Source organism: Sorex araneus, chromosome 10 (assembly GCF_027595985.1).
Source record: "Sorex araneus isolate mSorAra2 chromosome 10, mSorAra2.pri, whole genome shotgun sequence".
NCBI lineage: Eukaryota > Metazoa > Chordata > Mammalia > Eulipotyphla > Soricidae > Sorex > Sorex araneus.
The window spans coordinates 40,383,649-40,404,314 of NC_073311.1; the positions used below are offsets into that span (position 1 = coordinate 40,383,649).

Here is a 20,666-nt window from a genome sequence, read left to right on the forward strand (position 1 = left end):
TATTCCCCGCCATCCCCAAATTTCCTGTTGGTTACAGTCTGTGACTACCTGTTCATCTTTGAGAGGCTGAAAATTCCCTTCTCTTCATCTGTTTTGGGAGGGTGCCTGTTTTTTTTTTGGGGGGGTCACACCCGGCGATGCACAGGGGTTACTCCTGGCTCTGCACTCAGGAATTACCCCTGGCGATGCTCAGGGGACCATATGGGATGCTGGGAATCGAACCCGGGTCGGCCACATGCAAGGCAAACATCCTAGCTGCTGTGCTATCGCTCCAGCCCCCAAGGGAGGGTGCCTGTTTTGTGTGCTGTGCTGATGCTGGGGAGGGCAGCCTTCACCTGTTATTTATGCCAGAGAACAAGTGAGCGCCAGTTTGTTTTGTGCGGTGTTTGGAATTGAACCTGTGTTTGCCACGTGCATAAGCAGGTGCCTACCCGCTGCATGGTTGCTCAGATGCCCGTGAGTGTATCTGAAGCAATCAGGTCAGCAGGGATTCTTTTCTAGTAACATAGTGCTAGCCATAGCAAACCGGGAGAAGCATGCCGTTATCTCAGTTTACAACAAGAAACTCCTGTCAGGTTTGTTCTGTTGGTTCACGTCTATCTTTGAATTAGATCATTGCTTCCTAAACTTGCCCGCTTCTAAGAATCATCAGGGGCTTGGGGCCGGGGCTCAGTGATAACAGAAAATCTTTAAATGTGTGAGGACCCGAGTTCAATCCCAACACCACACAGAGAACAGAAAGGAGGAAGAGAATTACCTGGAGAGCTCTTTTTTTTTTTTTTTTTTTTTTTTTTTAAGTATTTGTTCTAGATCTTGTTATCAGGCTTAGCAAATCTAATCCTCAGAGGACAGGAACGTGTCTCTAAGCATTTCCCAGGCTGCTAGGTATTCACACTTCTGGTATCTTGGTCTGCCTTTCCTTTCTGTGCCAAAAACGGAAGTTGGAATTTACCAAGAGATCAGGATGAGGGAAAAGGATTTGCATGTCCTATCGAGTCTGAATCTGGCTCCCAGAGCTGGGGTGATGACTCTCTTAAGATGGACTTTGATAAAAGGTCAACCTGAGTCTTACGGCCGCAGCGCTATAGCTCAGCACAACTTCAGGAACCAGATGCAGGAGCAGCATTGCTCTGCCTACAAATGCCCACACTGGGGCTGGAGTGATAGCACGGCGGGTAGGGCGTTTGCCTTGCACGCAGCATACCCGGGTTCGATTCCCAGCATCCCATATGGTCCCTCAGCACTGCCAGGGGTAATTCCTGAGTGTAGAGCCAGGAGTAACCCCTGTGCATTGCTGGGTGTTACCTGAAAAGCAAAACACAAAAAACCAAATGCCCACACTGTAACTCCTGCGGGCCTCTGCTTCGTGGAGGCAGTGGGTGGAGAAAGCCACACGTGCAGGTTCCAGTTTTTTCCTGCTGACTCCAAATCTTGTCCAGCTTTCCTGCCTGACTTTCAACCTTATTGATTTACGACAGTATCAGCTCCACCCTCAGACGCAGGCAACTTCTTTAGCCCCCGTAATTTCATAAGCTCTAATCCTTACAATAAATTAAAGGCAGCGATAACCAAATGTCAAACATAAAGGTGACCATGCACCTTAATTTTTGTTTGTGGCACCTTTATCTTTGTGCACAGGGTACATTATCATGATCAAAAATAGTTAATGGTATGTCCACAACAATATGTCTGCAGTGCCTGTAAAGAGGCAAGTATCAGCTTTTAGCAGGGCGGAAACTGTCCAACCAATCCTGAGAAGGCTCTAGAGATCTCAGCCCCAAGACCTAGAATGATTCAGTGGCAGCATCTCTTCAAGATTAGTCCCCTGATTGTTAATTTATGGAGGATACAAGAGCATTCAAAGTGGAGAAAGGGGGAGCCTGAGTGATAGTCCAGCAAACAGAACGTTTGCCTTGCACATGGCCGATCCGAATTTGACCCTCAGATCCCATATGTTCCTCCAATCTCAGCCAGAGGTGGTTACTGTCTATAGAGCCAGGCATAACCCTTGAGCATTGCGAGGTGTGCTTTCGTCAAATAAAATAAAAGTGGAGAAAGGAGAGTTCTCTTCAATAAATTGTGTTGGGAGAACTGGATGTCCAAGTGCAAAAGTATAAAATTGGGAGCTGGAGAGATAGTTCAGTGGGATAAGGCACTTGTTCTGCCATAGTCAGCCTGAGTTAGATCCCCAGCCCCACATATGATTCCTGAGATAGGGTTTACCCTGAGTGCTGTGCTCAGAGATCATTTGAGAGGGTCATGCTATATTAAAAAAAGTCAGAAAGTATAAGACCTGTGCTGGACAATCTCTTTATATAAAGTCTATGAAGAAATAACACAAGGAGCCCTTCCGCCGCTGCTGCCACTCGAGCATGATCGAGGAGCCCAAAAGAGCTACTTTGGACACCAGCAGCCCACTGAAATACTTCCAGAATGTGAACTGAGAGTGTACGCCAGGCTGCGACAGCGGGGAAGGGTATCTCTCCCTAGGTTTTTCCATCTTATGAGCACCATAAAAGGGTAAAAGTTTGCAGTGATGTAATTTCTGGCAGAATTTTCCCTGGACTTTATACAGAAACCCAAAACTGCGCGGCCGCAACAGCGGCCGTGCGACCTAATGTCATCTAATCATCAGCAATATGAAATGGTTCCTTTTTAATGGGTCAGACTTTAAGTGGAAAATCCTAACAAGAATAGTAAGTCTTCTGTTGAAATACTGAAGGCAATCATAGTGGTAGCCATCTCTCTAGACTGAACTAAGCCATAACCCCATGCCGGCTGAGGAGAAGAAATATCCTTCTTTCTCGGGAAGAAATGCGGCGTGGCGTCAGCCATATTATGATGTCCATTAAGCAGACACGAACCTGGTGGTGTGGGAACGAGATATAAGGAAAAAAAAATTATTATGTACATGGAACAGTGGGACGCTGGTGGAGTCTTGAACCGGGGCCGATACCAGCACACTACTTTTGGTTCCAGAAACTGCTTGCAGACATGCTGCTAGACTATCAACTAAGCCACAGCCCCAAGCCGGTTGACGACGGGAAATATCCATCTTTCTCTTTTTTTCCCCTTTGTCAGGCAGCATGGTGTCAATCATACTATGAAGATTACTAAGCAGGCATGAACTCAGTGGTGCGGGAAGGAGGGGGAAAAAAAAAGAAAAGTTATGTAACAAACAGCAGGACTTAATATATCTACATTCTCATCAATGGAAAACTAATTATCAAATGCTTCCTTGGCAGTAGGACTGTCTATTTTTTGGGGGGGAAACTCCAGCAACAATAGTGAGTTATGTGTTGAAACATGGAATGTAATCAAGATAAAGAGTAAACGAAGTGAAACATCACTTACAAGGGCGGGGACTGGGGGGCGGGAGGGGGCGGGAGGTATACTGGGGTGGTTGGTGATGGAATATGGGCACTGGTGAAGGGAAGGATGTTTGAGTATTGTATAACTGACATAACCCTGAGAACTATGTAACCTTCCACATGGTGATTCAATAAAATTAAAAAAAAAAAAGAAATAACACAAGGAAAACTGACACTGTCCAATGAAAATGAACCACTAGACTTTAATCACAGAATTGAGATTGTCAAGGACTAAGCAAAATGTGGGTTTGCAAGAGTGCAGTGGAGTGTGACGGAGGCAGAACATTTTGGTAGTAGACATGGTATAATTACATTGTCTCCCTAATGCATATTAGCATTAACACTCTTGTAAGACAACGTTAATTATTCAAGAAAAAGTTCACAATTTTTTTTAAAAGGCAAGTATTAGGTAAACCAGATCCTGTTAAAAAAAGTCAAAAAATTAATATTGTAGAATTTCCTCCTGGCCTTCCCAAATAAGGACAGACATTACCAGTTTTGACTTTGCAACAAAGAAGGAAAAAGAACCAAACTTTCTGAGCACTATTGGATGCTCTGTGTAGTTGTTCTTTATTTTTTTTTAAGGGGAGTGCTCAAGAATCATTCCTGGCTCTGTGCTCTACTTCTGGTAGTGCTTGGGGCAGGGTGACAAAATATACACATATACAGTGTTGGAGATGAAACCAGGATCAGCTGTATGCCTTATCCCTGTATGATCTCTCTGCCCCATGATATTTGGGTTGACACTGCTTTGAGATATTTTCGATCACACTTTGAGAGACACAAAATATCACTTTGGGTTATCAATATAAAATGGGACTTATAGTGGCTTCAAAGATGGGTCGGTGATTAAATTGTCACCTTGCCAGCTTGAAGTCTTGAGTTTGATTCCTGGTGCTACCCACATGTACTGAGCAAGGTCCCAGCAGCTCTGCTCTCAAAGTCCCCTGGTGCTGTATGAGGTTTTGGATGCTTAGTCAGGTGAGCACTGAAACTGAAGATTTCAGTGTCCTGTGGCCAGGACAGGAATGTGTACGAGAATGGCAACTAAAAATGCACGACCCTTGGGACCAGAGAGATAGTACAGTGGGTAGGACACTTGCCTTGCATGTGGACGATCAGGGTTAGATCCCTGGTATCCCATATGGTCCTTCAAGCACTGCCAGGCATGATCCCTGAGTGCAGAGTCAGGAGTAAGTCCTGAGAACTGCTGGGTGTGGCCTAAAAATCCGAACAAAATAAATAATGTGTATGAGCTTGGGGGCTGGGGAGATAGTACAGTAGGTAGGGCGCCAACTCTGGTTTAGTCCCCAGCACCAAATTAGATCCCCTAAGCACCACCAGGAGTGATCCCTGAGCACAGACCAAGGAATCAGCCCTGTGAATCAACAGATGTGGCAAAAAAAAAAAATAATAATAAGTTGAAACCAGGGCTGGAGCAATAGCACAGCGGTAGGGCATTTGCCTTGCATGCGGCCGACCCAGGTTTGATTCCTCTGCCCCTCTTGGAGAGCCTGGCAGGCTACCAAGAGTGTCTCGCCTGCATGGCAGAGCCTGGCAAGTTACCCATGGCATATTCAATATGCCAAAAACAGTAACAAAAAGTCTCAAAACGGAGACGTTTCTGGTGCCCGCTTGAGCAAATCAATGAGCAACGGGATGACAGTGACAGTGACAGTGAAGATGAAACCAAACAAAAGAATGAAGTGTTTGACCCCTCATGATCACCATGGTTGTGTGTGTGTGATCCTTGGGCATCCCTGCAATAATAGCAGTAAAGGGAAGGGAAGTAAAAGAGTGAAAAATAAAATGGGATTTATGGAGGTAACTTAATCAGCTGGGATTTGCATCAGGTCTGTCTCATAGCTGGTGTAGTTAGTTCTCAGATTCACACTGTGGTATCTCCCTAGTTCTGAAATGCACAGGAATATATATCCTGCAGTGCATTTGTATATATACACATATACTTCATATCTTTTATTTCCTATTAAGAAGCCTGATCTAGGGAATGGAGGGAATCATGCCAAGAGAGGACAAACAGATGTCACCAGACGGCCTCTGCTGATGGAATATTCAGGCCAGCTCCGAGGCTTTGGATGACCTGGTATGATTCCTAGCACGTGCCCTCTCAGAGAGCCCATCTGGGGTGTGCAGTGATCGCTGGAACTCAGGAGAAGCTGGTTAACTGTGAAGTCCAGTTGTTGCTGGAGAAAAAACAACATGCTTCCTGGAACTGGGGGGTACCATTCTCCAGCTAGTGAATATTTTTCCCTCCTATCGGTCAAGGTCTTCAGAAACCTATCAGCAGAGAGCCAGCGCCACCTCGGAGCTATGTCACCTAATCAGAACTGGAGGACTTTACTCAGGACACGATAGTAAATTCCAGTGGCCTGTGGCAGGTTGATTTATCCTTAAGAAGAAAAGGTCAAGTTGCTATACCTGGCAGCTCCTACTACTGAAGAAGAGACATAATGGTGATTTGAAATGAGTACATTATTGCTAATATTAATTTTCATTTTGTCCTGCCCTTCCTATTGTTTGAACTGTAAGATGTATTAATAGTCTTCAATCATATCTTATCTGTTTTCTACATTTTGATTTTGTTATTATTTTAAGGAGGGATTTGGACCACACCAGGTGGAGCGTACTCCTGGTTCTGTGTCACAGTAATTGTCATTGTTGGCAATATTATGGGGGCCATAATTGGCTCTGGGGGTCAGACCAGGATGGACAACATGCAAGCAGCTTGACAAACCCCTGTGTCATCTCTCCAGGCCTTGTCCGTTTGTTTTATAAGCCACAGGAAGGGGAAGTAAGATTCAGTCCGAAGAGAACAATTGCCTAGAATGAGCATCAAAGGATAAAGGGACTTTACACCCTATTTGGCGCAGGTTAGACTGTTTAGAGTTGTAGGAAGGAGGCCTACATTATGTTAGGAAGAAGAGTGCATCTTCATTTAGAGAATTAAAGGAAATTTAAAGTGTGTGATGATGCCAAGTTAATAAGCAACAGAGCTAAGGTGCCTTTTATTATGTCAATTTAGCTAAATTGTAACAGTATTTCCCAGAATTCTTTTTTCTTTATGGCTTTCCAGTAGCTGTTGGCTAGAAGAGAAATTTGTGTACGATTTGAAAGGCAGAAGTGAAACAGCAGCAATAACATTCTGAAGGTCATAACTTGTTGACATATGTGGGAGCTAGTCCTGCAGTTCCTTCAGTTACCACTGGATCTCCTGCAAGTTCTGAGCCCTGGGGCCAGGTACACTTTCTGCCACAGTAAGTGAAGGGCACCCTGGCTCCAAAAGAAAACTTGCAGCAAAGTGTTGGGGCCAGAGAGTGCAAAGGCAGAGCACATGCTTTGCATATTGGAGGCCTAGGTTTGAGGCCCGGGTTTCTAGCCCTCAAGGTCCCCAGTACCTTTGGTACGGATTGCTGAGCACACAGCCAGGAGTAGCCCCTGAGTGCCACCAGGTGTGGTCCAAGACATACAAAAGCATTGAAAACCTTTCAGGAAAAAAAAAAAAGCTATCTGGTGCAGAGGGAGGGATCTGGAAATAGTCATTAAGGTCACATTTTTATTTATCTCTGGATATGCAATGCTCCAGAGGTGTCATGCAGTACTCAGGATGAAGCCCAGGGCTCTCTCATGCAAATCATCGCACTCCAGCCTTTTGGGCTAGCTGTGCACCCCTAAAGTTACATATTTTACGTTTATTTGTTTTGGGGCCACACCCAGCAGTGTTCAAGCTGATTCCTAGCTATGCACTCAGGGATCACTCCTGGTGGACTCTGGGGACCAAACCTGGGGCCATGTTCAAGGCAAACACCCTACCCATTGTACCATTGCTCTGGCCCTAAAGTGACATTTTTATATAGCTTCCTATGCGCTTAAGATTAAGCAGTCATGGGGCTGGAGCAATAGTACAGTGGGTAGGGTGTTTGCCTTGCACGCAGCCAACCCAGGTTTGATTCCCAGCATCCCATATGGTCCTCTGAGCACTGCCAGCGGTGATTCCTGAGTGCAGAGCCAGGTGTGACCCAAAAAGAAAAAAAAAAAGATTAAGCAGTCAGTTTGGAATTCGACCCTGTTCAATCAGATGTTAGCCCTTTCTTCCAGCTTTATCTGCCTCTACTTCCCTTTCCTCACTCTGTACTGAGAATTTCTCCTTTGCCTTCCTTTAGTCTGTAAAGTGATATTTCTTGTTCTGGATAGGATCACACACACCCACACTTCCTAAATGTCCAAATCATACCTGTGGCACAATCTAGTCACATTGCTTCCATATATGACTGAGGTCTCACAATTATTTGGTGGTGAAACCTGGGTCAAAAGAGGAAACAAATTCTTTGAAAAAAATTTTTTTTTCTGGGAAACTTGTTAATTGCCAAATAAACTTGTAGTCCCTTAAAGGCTACCTCATCTTTTTTACGGTTGTGTGCTTCATTGGAACCTTACTTACATAAGGGCTCTTTGTCTACCTGAACCAGGTATGACATTAGATGATAGCTAATTTTTAACAGACCACTTTTTCCAGAGATTGAAACATTAGCTCACCTAGTTTTTACAAACTCTGCTATGTAGGTGTCTCACAAACTCTACTATACGGGGTCTCCTATTCTGAAGTATGAATTTCAAAATGGTAGCAATAGAGCATGAAATCAGAAGTACGTAACCCTATGTAACTGAATCAGTAGCGAGTCCACAAGACCACCTTACTTCTATCTTACATTCCAGAAACTGGCTCCTGTTGGAGATCAAATAAATCAAATAAATCCCCGAGTCAAGGGCAGAATTCTAGCAAAGGTTTGACCCCCCTATTAAATGTTTCCCAATTAAGCTAGATCCTTCCCTGTTAAACCAAATCCCTAAGTTCATTAAACACAAATTTTGTTGCCTCTTCTTTTTGCCCTAGATCATCCCTGCACCTCTATGTTAAAAAAGCACCCAATTAGGTGGCTTAATTTTATGTAAAACGGGATGCAGCAAACTGCTTTTTTGTATAAGAATTTTTGTACCTTTCCTGCCGTGTAATGTCAGTGGAAAATGCAGACCTGTCTATGTGTAATGCCAGTGGGTGGAATCAAAAAGAAACGCTAACGGCAGAAGTTGTGACAAATGACTGCAGTGACTTTCTAACTGCAATCAGCGAAGCAACGTGTCATCAAGCATTCGCCTTCCTGTTTTGGTAACTGAGTAACGTATCGGGACTCATTTAAATGTAAAAGTTCGAAGTCTCCGGCGTCAAGGAGAGATTTGAAGGTGAAGGGACTCCGAGAGGAGGTGACCCGCGGGAGCCCCACACCTCAAAAAAAAAAAAAAAAAATCAACCTCAGGTCGGAACGCGCGCCTGCGCAGAACGAAGCCTCCTGCGCAGAGCTCAGGCCGGAAGGGCTGGGACTGGCGGGGGCGGGAACACGGGTTGCTAGGAGAACGCGATGACGTCGGGGGCGCCGGTGCTCCGCTCCACCAATGGGCGCTGCCGCCGGGGGTGACGCGCCGCGTGCGTCACGCTGACGCCGCGCGAAGGGCACAGATCTAAGGGCTGGGAGGACATTTCGGCCTCTGTGAGCCGCTGCCTTCCCGAAGAGGAGGTTGTGATTTCGCCATCTTAGGGAGTGAGTGTGACCCGGCCTTCCCCGCCGAGGGTGGGTGCGGGAGCCAAGCGCGGAGCAGCCCCCGAGGGGCCCCGCCCTGGCCGAGCGCCCGGCCGGCCGCCTCTGGGGAGAACGCCGTGACCTCGTCAAGGGCGCGCGGGCGGGAAAGGAGCGGGGCCCGCGTCGGGGTCCGCGGGCGCGCGGGGGCACCCCCCTGGCGTGCCGGCTCACCCCCGCCCGTCTCCCTCCCACCCCCTCTTTTCCGCCTCTTCCAGGAAGATGTTCTCGTCCGTGGCGCACCTGGCGCGGGCGAACCCCTTCAACCTGCCCCACCTGCAGCTGGTGCACGATGGCAGCGCGGCCGGGGCCCCGCAGCCGCCGCGGCGCTCCCGCAGCCTGGCCGCCGCCGCCGTGGAAGGTGAGGCCGAGACCGCGCGCGGGGGCGCGGCGGTGCGGGGCGCCCCGGGCCGGGGGGAGGACGCGGGAAGGCGCGCAGTTGCGGCCGGAGGCGGTAGGGGTGGGGGGGGCATGCCAGTCCCGGGGGGCGGCCCGGCCGCTGCCGGGCTCCTTGGCCCTCCCTCAAGGGCGTGGAAAAGGCCTCGCTGGCTCGGCTGCCCCCGTGACCTCGGCGTCCTCGAGGGAGCAGAGGCCCAGGGACCGGGCCCAGCTCCTTATCTGCCCCGCCGCGGGCCGGCCGGTCAGCAGATCAGGGGTCGGGTAAAGTCTGTTCGGCAGAGCCCCGGCCACCCCGCCGTCCTGACCCCATCCATCCCCTGGCCGTGGATCGAGCTCGGCACCTCCACCCGTCCTCCCCCGCATGAAAGAAACTCTCCGCCCAACAGCATTCGCTGCCTTGGAGTAGTTGGCGCAGGCGGCTGCAGTCACCAGGGAGCCCTTTTGGTGTTCCCGGGAAGCACCGCGGTCAGATCCAGCTTCCACTTGATGGTGTAGATTGCAAATCCCGATGGAGTGTTTGTGCCGAAATCCCCGAAAAAAGAATTGTAGGGTTAGCTTGAGAAAACGTTATTACCGGTTCCTGTAAAAGCTACGGTTTTATATGGTTATCCAGGTATTTCTGTTAATGTGTTTGCTGTGGGCCAAAAAAAAAAAAAACCGTATGTGTGTGCATATATATATATACACACACACACGTATATGTATATACACGTATATATAAATACATCCACATACTTGTTCCTTCGACTTAAAAGCCAAAAGCCAAAGCTAATGCCGTTTGGGCACTTACTGTGTTTGCAGGAATTTGTTGAGCTTTAGGCCGATGTTGATGGCAAGCTCTGACAGGTACCGGGCGTTTTATGAGCCGAATTTGTACTCTGAAATGTGTTGTCAGCTGTCAAATAATTCGAAGTTTGGGAGAACTACTAATGTTGAAGAAAAACGTTTATTTATAAAGCAAACGAGATTCTAGTGTCCCATGGTTAGTTTTTTGTCTTTAAAAAAAAAAATTTTTTTTTTTGTAAATTTTTATTAGTGAATTTCTTCTGAGGTGCACTAAATCGAAATTCCCTTCTCAGCATACCTAAAAGGTGGCCAGAGCTGTAGTGCTGCGCAGTGCTGTTTTACAGGGACGCATGGTTCTCTTTCTCGTCGTCATCTCTGAGGACTTATTTGATTTTCTTTTTTCAATCAAACAGAGGAGTATAGCTGTGCCTATGGATCTGGCAGATTCTTTATCCTTTGTGGAATTGGAGGAATTATTAGCTGTGGCACTACACATACAGCATTGGTTCCTCTAGATCTGATTAAATGCAGAATGCAGGTTTGTTTTGCATGCTGGGTTAAATAAAGCATATTGTTGACGCATGGTGGTTGCGTTGTAAGGTGTATTCATCTACTAACAAGCTGTGTGGAAACCTAACTGTCCAGGAGGTAAGTTGATACCGTAACCTGAGTTTTGTATTCAATTGCATGGTGTGTCTTGTCTTATTACAGAATACAGTTGTGAATATGGCTCCATGAAGTTTTATGCACTGTGTGGCTTTGGTGGGGTCTTAAGCTGTGGTCTGACACACACGGCTGTTGTTCCTCTGGATTTAGTGAAATGCCGGATGCAGGTTTGTATTGAGATGATTACACTGAATTTAATTTTCACTGTTGATTGAGTTCCAAATAATTTAGAAAGGCTTCACAAATGAGAAGAATTTGAAACCTCATAACTGCTTAGAGATTTTCACAGTAAGAGGGGAAGGCAGGATTTTCTTTAAACTTGGAAACATTTTTTTCATGACCTTTATTTTTGGGTCACACCAGGTGATACTTGGGTTACTCCTCGCTCTACATCCAGGAGTTACTCCTGGCTGTGTTGGGGATCATGGAGTGCTGGGGAATGTGAGTCAGGTGTGTACAAGGCGAGTGCCCTGACTGTTGGACTCTGTCTCAGCACTAGTGACCTTTATTTTTCAGTTGTTTTAAATCCAAGAAATTTCTCATAAATTTAGAGGATGGTTAGATTGTTGGATTCAGACTCTTGTTGTAAGTGTTCATTTGGTGGGGACAGGGCTGCTGTTGGGCTCAGTTCTGTCTAGAGTTTCTCTTCAAGACTTAATGGTTCTAGATGCTCCAAGTAGCCATTTTATAGTTACGTTAGGTGGATAATCTGCCTTTTTTAAGGGGATGGGATGCACACCCATGGTGTTTAGGGGGAACTCTTGGCTCTGCGCTCATGACTTACTCCTGGCAGGTTTCAGGGGACCATATGGGATGCTGGGGATTGAACCTGGAATGGACAGGTGGAGGGCAAGCGCCTTTCTATATTGCTCTGGCCAGCCCCAGTCACCTGTTACTGATAAAGATCAGGGCATTGATCATGTAGGTGAAGAACTATTAGTTTTATTTTTGGGGGGCCACACTGACAGTGCTCAAAGGATCATATAGGGTGTCGGGGATTAAGCCCAGTAAGCCAAGTGCATGGCAAGTACCTTAGTTGATATAATTTCTCCCTGAACTCATTATTTTAGTTTTAAAATAGTGATTAAATTTAACTTTTGTACACATAACTTGGATATTTATATACTTTTTTTACAATTAAACTTATCTTAATTTAGGATTATTGAAGTAAAAATAATCAAACATCAACAATTTGTCTCAAACAGGATTAGAAGTCAACTTACCTAAAAGAAAGGAAGGTGAAATACTATCAGGGAGAGGAAGGTGACGTATACCAGTCCCCGTACTAGTATTGACAGAACTAGTTCAGATAACATTTTTTGCTCCTATTATTTACAGAATACAGCATTTTCTTGACATGAATTTGTTGCCTAGTCAAAAGACATTCTCATCTTAATTTGCCTTTTATTTTTGGGTTTTGGCCTATAGCTAGCAGTGCTTAGGACTTACTCCTGGCTCTGCCCTCAGGAATACTCATGAGCGGGCCTCAAGAAACTTTGGCTGCTGGGGATCGAATCTGGGTTAGTCACATGAAAGGTAGTCATATCCCTATTTGCTGAATGATTTCCCCAGCCCTGATTTGCCTTTCAAATTTTATTTTGTCTTAAGGTCAGTCTTGATAGTTTATCTATTTAATGGGCAAGTATGTATAGGGATAAGATTTGATATTTTAGGCAATAGTTTTAGAGGCTTTTGGGGGGGGGAGGCCACACCCAGCAGTGTTTGGGGAATCATATATGTGTAAGGCAAATGCCCTAACTGCTGTACTATCCAGTCCCTTTTTGAACTTGTCTGTTCACTTTTGTTTTGGGGCCACACCCAGAAATGCTCAGGGGTTACTTCTGTCTTCCCACTCAGGAATTACTCCTGGTGGCACTTAGGGATGCTGGGGATCAAGCCCAGGCGCACTACCTGCTGTACTATTTTTCCAGCCTCTTTTCGGACTTTAGGGTTGGGTGGAGGAAAAAGTGCTCTTTAAGGAGCTGATTTTGTCATATTTTTAAGTCTTAACTAACTTTGATTCTGTTTGCAAAAAGAGAAGAAAATAGACCCAAATGCGTAAGGTTAGATTTACTAAGGATGTCATAGGTAATAGGTTAATATGCAGTGAACTTGTATTTCATTACCTTTAGTTACTCGTTTGTTCTAAAACCAAAAGGAAAAGGTTTTTAATGAATTTTAAGTATTTGTGGGGAGTATTAGCTCTCTGGCATATCTAATTATTTTCTTCTTTTAAATAAAGGTGGATCCCCAGAAGTACAAGGGCATATTCAATGGGTTCTCCGTTACCCTTAAAGAGGATGGTGTTCGTGGCTTGGCCAAAGGATGGGCCCCAACTTTCATTGGCTACTCCATGCAAGGCCTCTGCAAGTTTGGCTTTTATGAAGTCTTCAAAGTGGTGTATAGCAACATGCTAGGAGAGGTTTGTGATCAGTTTTCATTGTATTTGGGGTATACCCATGGTGCCCATATTCTGCTCTGCACACAGAGATCACTCCTGGTAGGCTGGAGGGGAGGAACTCTGGGATGGCAGGGATAGAACCCAGATTGACCTTGTGCAGGGAGCACAGTCTACTTGCTTTACTATCACACTCTGACCTCTAATTTTGAAATTAAAAGTCCTAACCATTTAAAAGATTAAGATCTAAAGGATCTTAGATTTTTGTCTGACCCATTTTGTTTTAGAACTGAGAAAATGGTTCTAGAAAGGGCGAACGACATGCTTCAAATCATGTTTTGGCAGAGACCAAAGGAGAAGGAAGTGCATTTCATTCGATTTCAGTGCTCTTATGCTTCCAAACAAATTTAAGGTTTTTGAGGACTGGAGTTTCTTGATTGAATTACTTAGATTGAACACACTTATTGATGGGGGTGTGGGTGATAACATAGTTTATTCATGTATAATTCATGGAAAGTATAACAAACGCTCAAGAAATGTCTGAAATGTAACTGTTCGCAGAACTGTTAAATTGAAAACAGCCCTTAGATTGGCAATTGTTTTGTGTCTTTTGATTAGGAAAACACCTACCTCTGGCGTACATCACTATATTTGGCTTCCTCTGCCAGTGCTGAATTCTTTGCTGACATTGCCCTGGCTCCTATGGAAGCTGCTAAGGTTCGAATTCAAACCCAACCTGGTTATGCCAACACTTTGAGAGATGCAGCTCCCAAAATGTACAGGGAAGAAGGCTTAAATGCGTAAGTAAACATTTATTTGTATTTATAATGTAGAAGATTGCATTTTGTAACAGGTTTACTGGGCCTTTTTTGTTTGTAATCTTACGTAGAAGATATAATTCTGTGGCACAGATAAATTGATAAATGACATGAGCCTTTATTGTATGGTTTTTGTAAATTTATCATTCTTCCAAATGATTTGGTAATTAAACAATAACTTTTGGGGGAGAGTTTGCTAAAAATTCTTGTCACCAATGTTCACATTTTATTTTATTTTTTTTTGTTTTTTGTTTTTTTTTTGGTTTTTGGGTCACTTCCGGCGATGCACAGGGGTTACTCCTGGTTCTGCACTAAGGAATTAACCCTGGCGATGCTCAGGGGACCATATGGGATGCTGGGATTTGAACCCGGGTCGGCCGCGTGCAAGGCAAACACCCTACCCGCTGTGCTATTGCTCCAGCCCCAATGTTCACATTTTAAAATTTGCATATGTAGGGGAGCATGTGGGTCAGTGTTAAAAGTGTGCAAAAGTGTGCTTTGCATGTGTCATCCCTGGCATCTCAAAGGGGATATTTATACTCAGGCAAAACATGCTTCCTTAGATCCACCTTTGTGGATGTCAATCTTGAACTGAGTTCTACTCGTAAACTTTGGTTTCTTGTAGTTCCAGTGAAAGAAACATCCAGCAACTTTTTTGGTTGTATAGTCAAAGGTGCTTGAGTCATTGGCATGTGAGATCAGTATACCTGCATGTTAGTCTTAGGTTCTGATAGAAATGACATGCAATTATGCTGCCATTCTTGACTATCGGGACGTGACTGGTGTGCGGACATTTCTGCTAATGATGGAAATTTCAGCTGGGGAACTCTTACATACAGCTGAGTAAAACAGGTCTTGTGGTTTCCTAGATTCTACAAGGGGGTTGCTCCTCTGTGGATGAGACAGATACCGTACACCATGATGAAGTTCGCTTGCTTTGAGCGCACTGTTGAACTGCTGTACAAGTTTGTGGTTCCCAAGCCCAGAGATGAATGTACAAAGGCTGAGCAGCTGGTTGTAACATTTGTTGCAGGTTACATAGGTATGTATTGTTGTGTTTTCAGGGTTAACAAATTTTTGCTAATTAGCTCCTAAAGTCTTTTGTGGTTTAAATATCATAAAGCTTGGCATTGATTGATTTTACTGATATATCTGCATTTTTTGGTGGGGTGATGGGGAGGCCACACCCAGCTTTGCTCAGGGCTTACTCTGAACTTGGATCACTTCTGGCAGGACTCAGGGGACCACATGGGGTGCAGGTGAATATCTTCGGGGGTGAGGGCACACCCCATTACAAAGCTGTTCATGCTTGGATTTCAGTTACAATGTTCCAACACGCATTCCTCCATCAATATACAATTCCTACCACCTATGACCCTAGTTTCCATCTCACCACCCCCTACCTCAGCCCACTCCCACTTTTCTTCTCTCTTTCTCTGTCTCTCCCTCTCCACCTCCCTTTCTCCTACATTTTAATATAAGAGGAAGTATTGGTAAAAATCTGAATATAAATATTTTTGAAAAATTACTCTAATTTATATTGCAACTTTGCCAATTCACTAAATCTGATATTTAGAAATAGAATGATTATGAAAATGTAGTGGATCTTGGTGGGTTTTTTTTTTTTTTCTTTTTGTGTCACACCCAGCGATGCACAAGGGTTACTCCTGGCTTTTCACTCAGGAATTATTCCTGGCGGTGCTTGGGGGACCGTATGGGATGCAGGGGAGCGAACCAGGGTCGGCCACGTGCAAGGCAAACGCCCTACCCGCTGTGCTATCGCTCCGGCCCCTTGGTGGATTTTTTTTTTTTATGCACACACCGTATTTGATCATTTATCTTTATTTTTTTTTTCAGCTGGAGTCTTCTGTGCAATTGTTTCTCACCCTGCTGATTCTGTGGTGTCCGTCTTGAATAAAGAGAAAGGAAGCACTGCTTCTCAGGTCCTTCAGAGACTTGGATTTAGAGGTAGGACTGTGTTTCGATGTTTATGTTTATAAGGAATAAATTACAGTTTCGTGTACATTTACAAATCATGTTTCATTTTTCAACCAGGTGTATGGAAGGGACTCTTCGCCCGCATCATCATGATTGGCACTCTGACTGCCCTCCAGTGGTTCATCTATGACTCTGTGAAGGTCTACTTCAGGCTCCCCCGCCCTCCTCCTCCTGAGATGCCCGAGTCTCTGAAGAAGAAGCTTGGCTTGACTCAGTAGATTGATCAAACTAAATGTGGACTGAAACTGTGTGTTGATCAGTGTTGAGGAAAGTGCAAAAGGAACTTTTATATATTTGACAGTGTAGAAAATTGTCTTCCTGAGAGTAATTACTGTAGTACTCTTGCCTAAGGCAAGGGTTTCAAACTTACTATTGAAATAAACTCATCAGCTCATGATTTGTCTGTGACTTCATGATTTTTTAAAATTATTTACAAAAATGGTAACGTAGTTAGGTCACAACATGCTTCCTTAGATCCACCTTTGTGGATGTCAATCTTGAACTGAGTTCTACTCGTAAACTTTGGTTTCTTGTAGTTCCAGTGAAAGAAACATCCAGCAACTTTTTTGGTTGTATAGTCAAAGGTGCTTGAGTCATTGGCATGTGAGATCAATATACCTGCATGTTAGTCTTAAGTTCTGATAGAAATGACATGCAATTATGCTGCCATACTTGACTATCAGGACGTGACTGGTGTGCGGACACTAATAATGAAAATTTCTGCTTAGCAATGGCAGAAGTTAAGTCTCCTATATTCTATAGAGGGATTATGTAACATAGAATTTAGAACCTCAAGGAATAAATGCTTACCTGTATTGAATATTCTGGTCTGTATAAGTTTCTATGTTTGTCACTGAAGAGTGTTTCTATTTTTAGGAAATGTCCTAAAATTTCAATAACTTGGATAGTCATTTATGGTTACATTTTGCGAAGTAAATTTTGGTATATATATATATATATATATATATATATATATATATATACATATATACATATATATATATTGCAACATTCCCTGTTTTTTGTGGTTCCAGTACTGCTTATTTTAAGGTAATTTAGGCTGATTTAATTTTCTAGATCTATAGTTTAAATTGTGCTAATGTTTTTTATCTTGGGGTCCTTAGGGTCTGCTGGCTCAGTGCTTGGGTTGGGGTTTGTCATTCCAGGGCAGTGCTGTCAAACTTGAACCTTCTGCATGCAAAGCAGGCATTCAGCCCTTCGAACTCTGGCCCTACTTAGTTTCCAAAGGACCAAAGTGGTTGATAACTTTGAAACCACTTTAGGTGTCCTAGCTACCTTAAGGTTCCAATATTTTACCTTTGTTGTAGAGAGGAAGGTTTATAGCTGAACATTTGAGCCAAACAAAAGTTGGAGGGCAGTCTGAGCACAGGCAAGTGATGGGAGTGGCGATAAGCACAAGTAGTACCACATGGCATTGCTCTCACTATACTTCCCTTGGTCACAGAAGTCCCAGAGAAATTCCCAGTTTCACAAAAAAGGAAGATATGCATGGATATGTATGTGAGGCAAACACAAGAGCTTTGGCTTTGAAGATTCAGGATATGTAGTCCAGCCATGTCTCACTGGAATTTCCACTATTAACCTGGTAGATTCAAGATGGGCTGGACTGGGTGTAACTTGACTGAACCAAGCAATGCTACTAGCAGAACAAAGTATGCTTCCATTTTATTTTTTTTTGTGTGTGGGGGTGTGGTGTCACACCTGGCTCTGCACTCAGGAATCACCCCTGGCAGCAGTGCTCAGAGGACCGTATGGGATGCTGGGTCGGCCACATGCAAGGCAAATACCCTACCCGCTCTGCTATTGCTCCAGCCCCAGTATGCTTCCATTTTAAAGGAACAGTCTCTGAAGCTGCATGTTTAGATCTGGTAGAGATGAGCCATTCCTCAAAGCCCAAGTGTGATGAGTTACTGAGCTAGTGATGTGGCTCAGTGAGTTCCTTAACCCGGCCTCTGCTCTGGCACTGCATTTGAACACTTAGAAAGCAGTAAGGGCGGGGGAGGGGGCGTCGGCGCTTTTCCTTGCACGCAGCCAACCCGGGTTTGATTCCTGGCATCCCATATGGTCCCCTGAGCACCGCCAGGAGTGATTCCTGATGGCAAAGCCAGGAGTAGCCCCTGAGCATTGCTAGGTGTGACCCAAAAAGCGGCGGTGGGGTGGGGGGTTGGGGGGTAGCACTTGCTTTGCATGTTGCTGATCAGGGTTTAATCCCCAGCAAGCCATATAACTGCCCAAGTCCACCAGGAGTGATGCCTCAACTGGCCCAGGAGTAGGCCCTGAACACAGCTGGGTGCAGATCCCAAACACAATTGACTGCTCTGCCGTCTGAAATATTAGCCAGCTACTCCTAACAGCTCTTATTTCAGATACTAGGAATCACCACTGCAAAGCTGACCTCACTTGGTAGTCTCAGAAGTCTGTAAGAGTGAGAGTGTGTGATGTAAACGGTCTCTAGCCCCCATTTATGAATCATGGTCATTAAAGTTTAACTTTAGTCTTAGAAGGTAACTAATGCAAAATTTTATAGCTAAGTCAAGTTTCTATGTGTTGTAGGTCATAGGGCCATGTGCACACTAACATTCTCTTTGTAGATTTGCTAATACAGCGTTGGTATTCCCATTTTTGGGGAATGAGACATTAAAAAATAATTTCTGGCTAATTGTTCACACTTTTTCCCCTTTTTGGTGGGGTGGGGTGGGGTGGGGTGGGGTGTTGGGCCACACCCAGCTGTGCACAAGGCTTTCCGGCTTTGCTCAGGATTCGGGTCATTCCTAGCTTTGCATAGGGGACAATATGGGGTGCCAGGAATGGAACCCGGGTTGTGCAACACAAGCTCCTTATCTGCTGTATTGCCTGACCCCATCTTGTTAATAGTTTGGAGGTCAGAGGCTGGTACAGCGAGTAGGGATGCACGCAGCTGACCTGGGTTTGATCCCTGGCATCCCTGTGGTCCCCTGAACCCATCTAGGAATAATTCCTGAACACAGCCAGGAGTAATCCCTGAACATTGCTGCGTGTGGTCCAGAAACAAAAAAACAGCCAGAGAGATAGTACAGTGGTTAGGGCACTTGCCTTGTATACCACTGAGCCAGGTTATCCCCAGCATCCTATGTGGCCCCCGAACACCAGAAGCAATCCTACACAGCACCCCCCAAATAATGTATATTCTAGTAAAGTTAAGGGCCAGAAAGATAATAGAAGGGTTAGGGTACGTGTCATTTGGTTTTTGTTTTAGGGCCACATTAGGTGGTGCTCAGGACTTAGCCTGGCTCTGGACTAGTGCTCGGGGATAATTCCTGGTATGCTCAAGGGACCATATGGCGTGCTGGGGTTTGATCCTGGGTTGGCCACATGAATCGCAAAAATGCTTTACCTGCTGTACTGCTTCTTTGGGTATAGGATGCAACTCTTGTCTATGGCCGTGCTTTCTTTGATCCATGGCACCATAGTCTGCCAAGCCCTGCCTGGTGGCCCGGGTAATCCCTAGCACTGCAGGACTGAAGCAGCACTTCATTCTCTAGTACCCTCCATATTGAATAGTTGGCCCTTTTGTACAAGAATCACTGGGAGAGCCCTCCCTCACACAAAAAGTTAGGATTTGTGGTCTTTAACTGACCAAACAGTTTCTGCTGTACAACATGATCTGGTATTTGTGTATATTAAGAAATGATCACAGTAAGTTTAGTATGACATTCACAGCCATCTCTAGTTACACGAGTTTTCCTGGTGATGAGAATTGTAATTTATTTTCCTCCCTCTTGGTTATACTCTGCTGTGGTGCCAGGTATGTGTGGGGGACTTCATAGGGATCAAACTCAAGATCTCATTCTTGCAAGGAGGTATTTTACCATTGAGTTGTCTCTGAGTTAGCCTAGTGATGAGAAGTGTGTGTGTGTGGTACAGTTTTATTAAGGAAGTAATGATTGTCCCACAAAGAAAAAAAAATTCTATGTTCTGAGCTGGAGTGCACACAGCACCAGAATGGGGTGTGCCTATTGGCAAGAACTTTGTTTTTGTTTTGGGGTCCTAGTCAGTGATGCTCAGGGGGTCACGTAGTTCTGGGATCCTATCCCAGATTTCTGCTTACCAAGCATGCACACCAGCCCCATGAGCTATTTCCCTGACCTGTGATGAAAACTTTTTTAAAAAAGTTAATTTTTATAAAGTAGTTCACAATATTTGATTACATTTAATATTCAAACAACAATCCCAGCACCATTACACCTTCCGACCACCATATTTCAGACGTTTCCATCCCGAACCCCAAAACCTGCCCCAAAGCAGAACCGAAATAATTTATTTTGTATTGTCATGAATAAACCACTGAAAATGCTCCACAAAACTTTGCTTAGAGGAGAGTGTGTGAAGATTGTTGTATTTCACCCAGAGGCCATTAAGCCTTTCTATAAGAGATTACTAATATGTTAAGGGTTGAGCCTTTTGTGCATATATATATATATATATATATATATATGACACTGTAGCACTGTTGTCCCATTGTTCACCCATTTGCTTGAGCGGGCACCAGTAACATCTCTATTGTGAGACTTGTTACTGT

The 20,666-nt window shown here is 44.7% G+C and overlaps 1 protein-coding gene and 2 non-coding genes across 4 annotated transcripts; all 3 read left to right on the forward strand.

Moving 5' to 3' along the window:
• Nucleotides 1-8,829: 8,829 nt before the first annotated feature.
• Nucleotides 8,830-16,484, forward strand: SLC25A3 (solute carrier family 25 member 3). Of its 2 annotated transcripts, none has more exons than XM_055118406.1 (8): nucleotides 8,830-8,986; nucleotides 9,241-9,383; nucleotides 10,919-11,040; nucleotides 13,116-13,295; nucleotides 13,890-14,071; nucleotides 14,959-15,131; nucleotides 15,947-16,057; nucleotides 16,145-16,484. In XM_055118406.1, the coding sequence occupies exons 2-8, from the start codon at nucleotides 9,245-9,247 to the stop codon at nucleotides 16,303-16,305; spliced, it is 1,068 nt and encodes a 355-aa protein (XP_054974381.1). In that variant the 5' UTR covers nucleotides 8,830-8,986; nucleotides 9,241-9,244; the 3' UTR covers nucleotides 16,306-16,484. The 2 variants fall into 2 exon arrangements, with proteins under 2 accessions (XP_054974381.1, XP_054974382.1); XM_055118407.1 differs by having other exon boundaries at nucleotides 8,876-9,016.
• Nucleotides 14,638-14,884, forward strand: LOC129399242 (small nucleolar RNA SNORA53). The gene has a single exon (XR_008627013.1). It is a non-coding gene; the product is annotated as a small nucleolar RNA SNORA53 (small nucleolar RNA).
• Nucleotides 16,485-16,546: 62 nt separating the features above from the next.
• On the forward strand, nucleotides 16,547-16,793 carry LOC129399241 (small nucleolar RNA SNORA53). Its single transcript, XR_008627012.1, has one exon. It is a non-coding gene; the product is annotated as a small nucleolar RNA SNORA53 (small nucleolar RNA).
• Nucleotides 16,794-20,666: the final 3,873 nt, after the last annotated feature.

Bases quoted from the DNA above. Each gene is read 5' to 3' on its own strand.
- SLC25A3 (XM_055118406.1), top strand. From the start codon at position 9,245: ATGTTCTCGTCCGTGGCGCACCTGGCGCGGGCGAACCCCTTCAACCTG. The intron at 9,384-10,918 runs GTGAGGCCGAGA...GTCTTATTACAG, and splicing joins GGCCGCCGCCGCCGTGGAAG to AATACAGTTGTGAATATGGC. The intron at 11,041-13,115 runs GTTTGTATTGAG...TTTTAAATAAAG, and splicing joins TAGTGAAATGCCGGATGCAG to GTGGATCCCCAGAAGTACAA.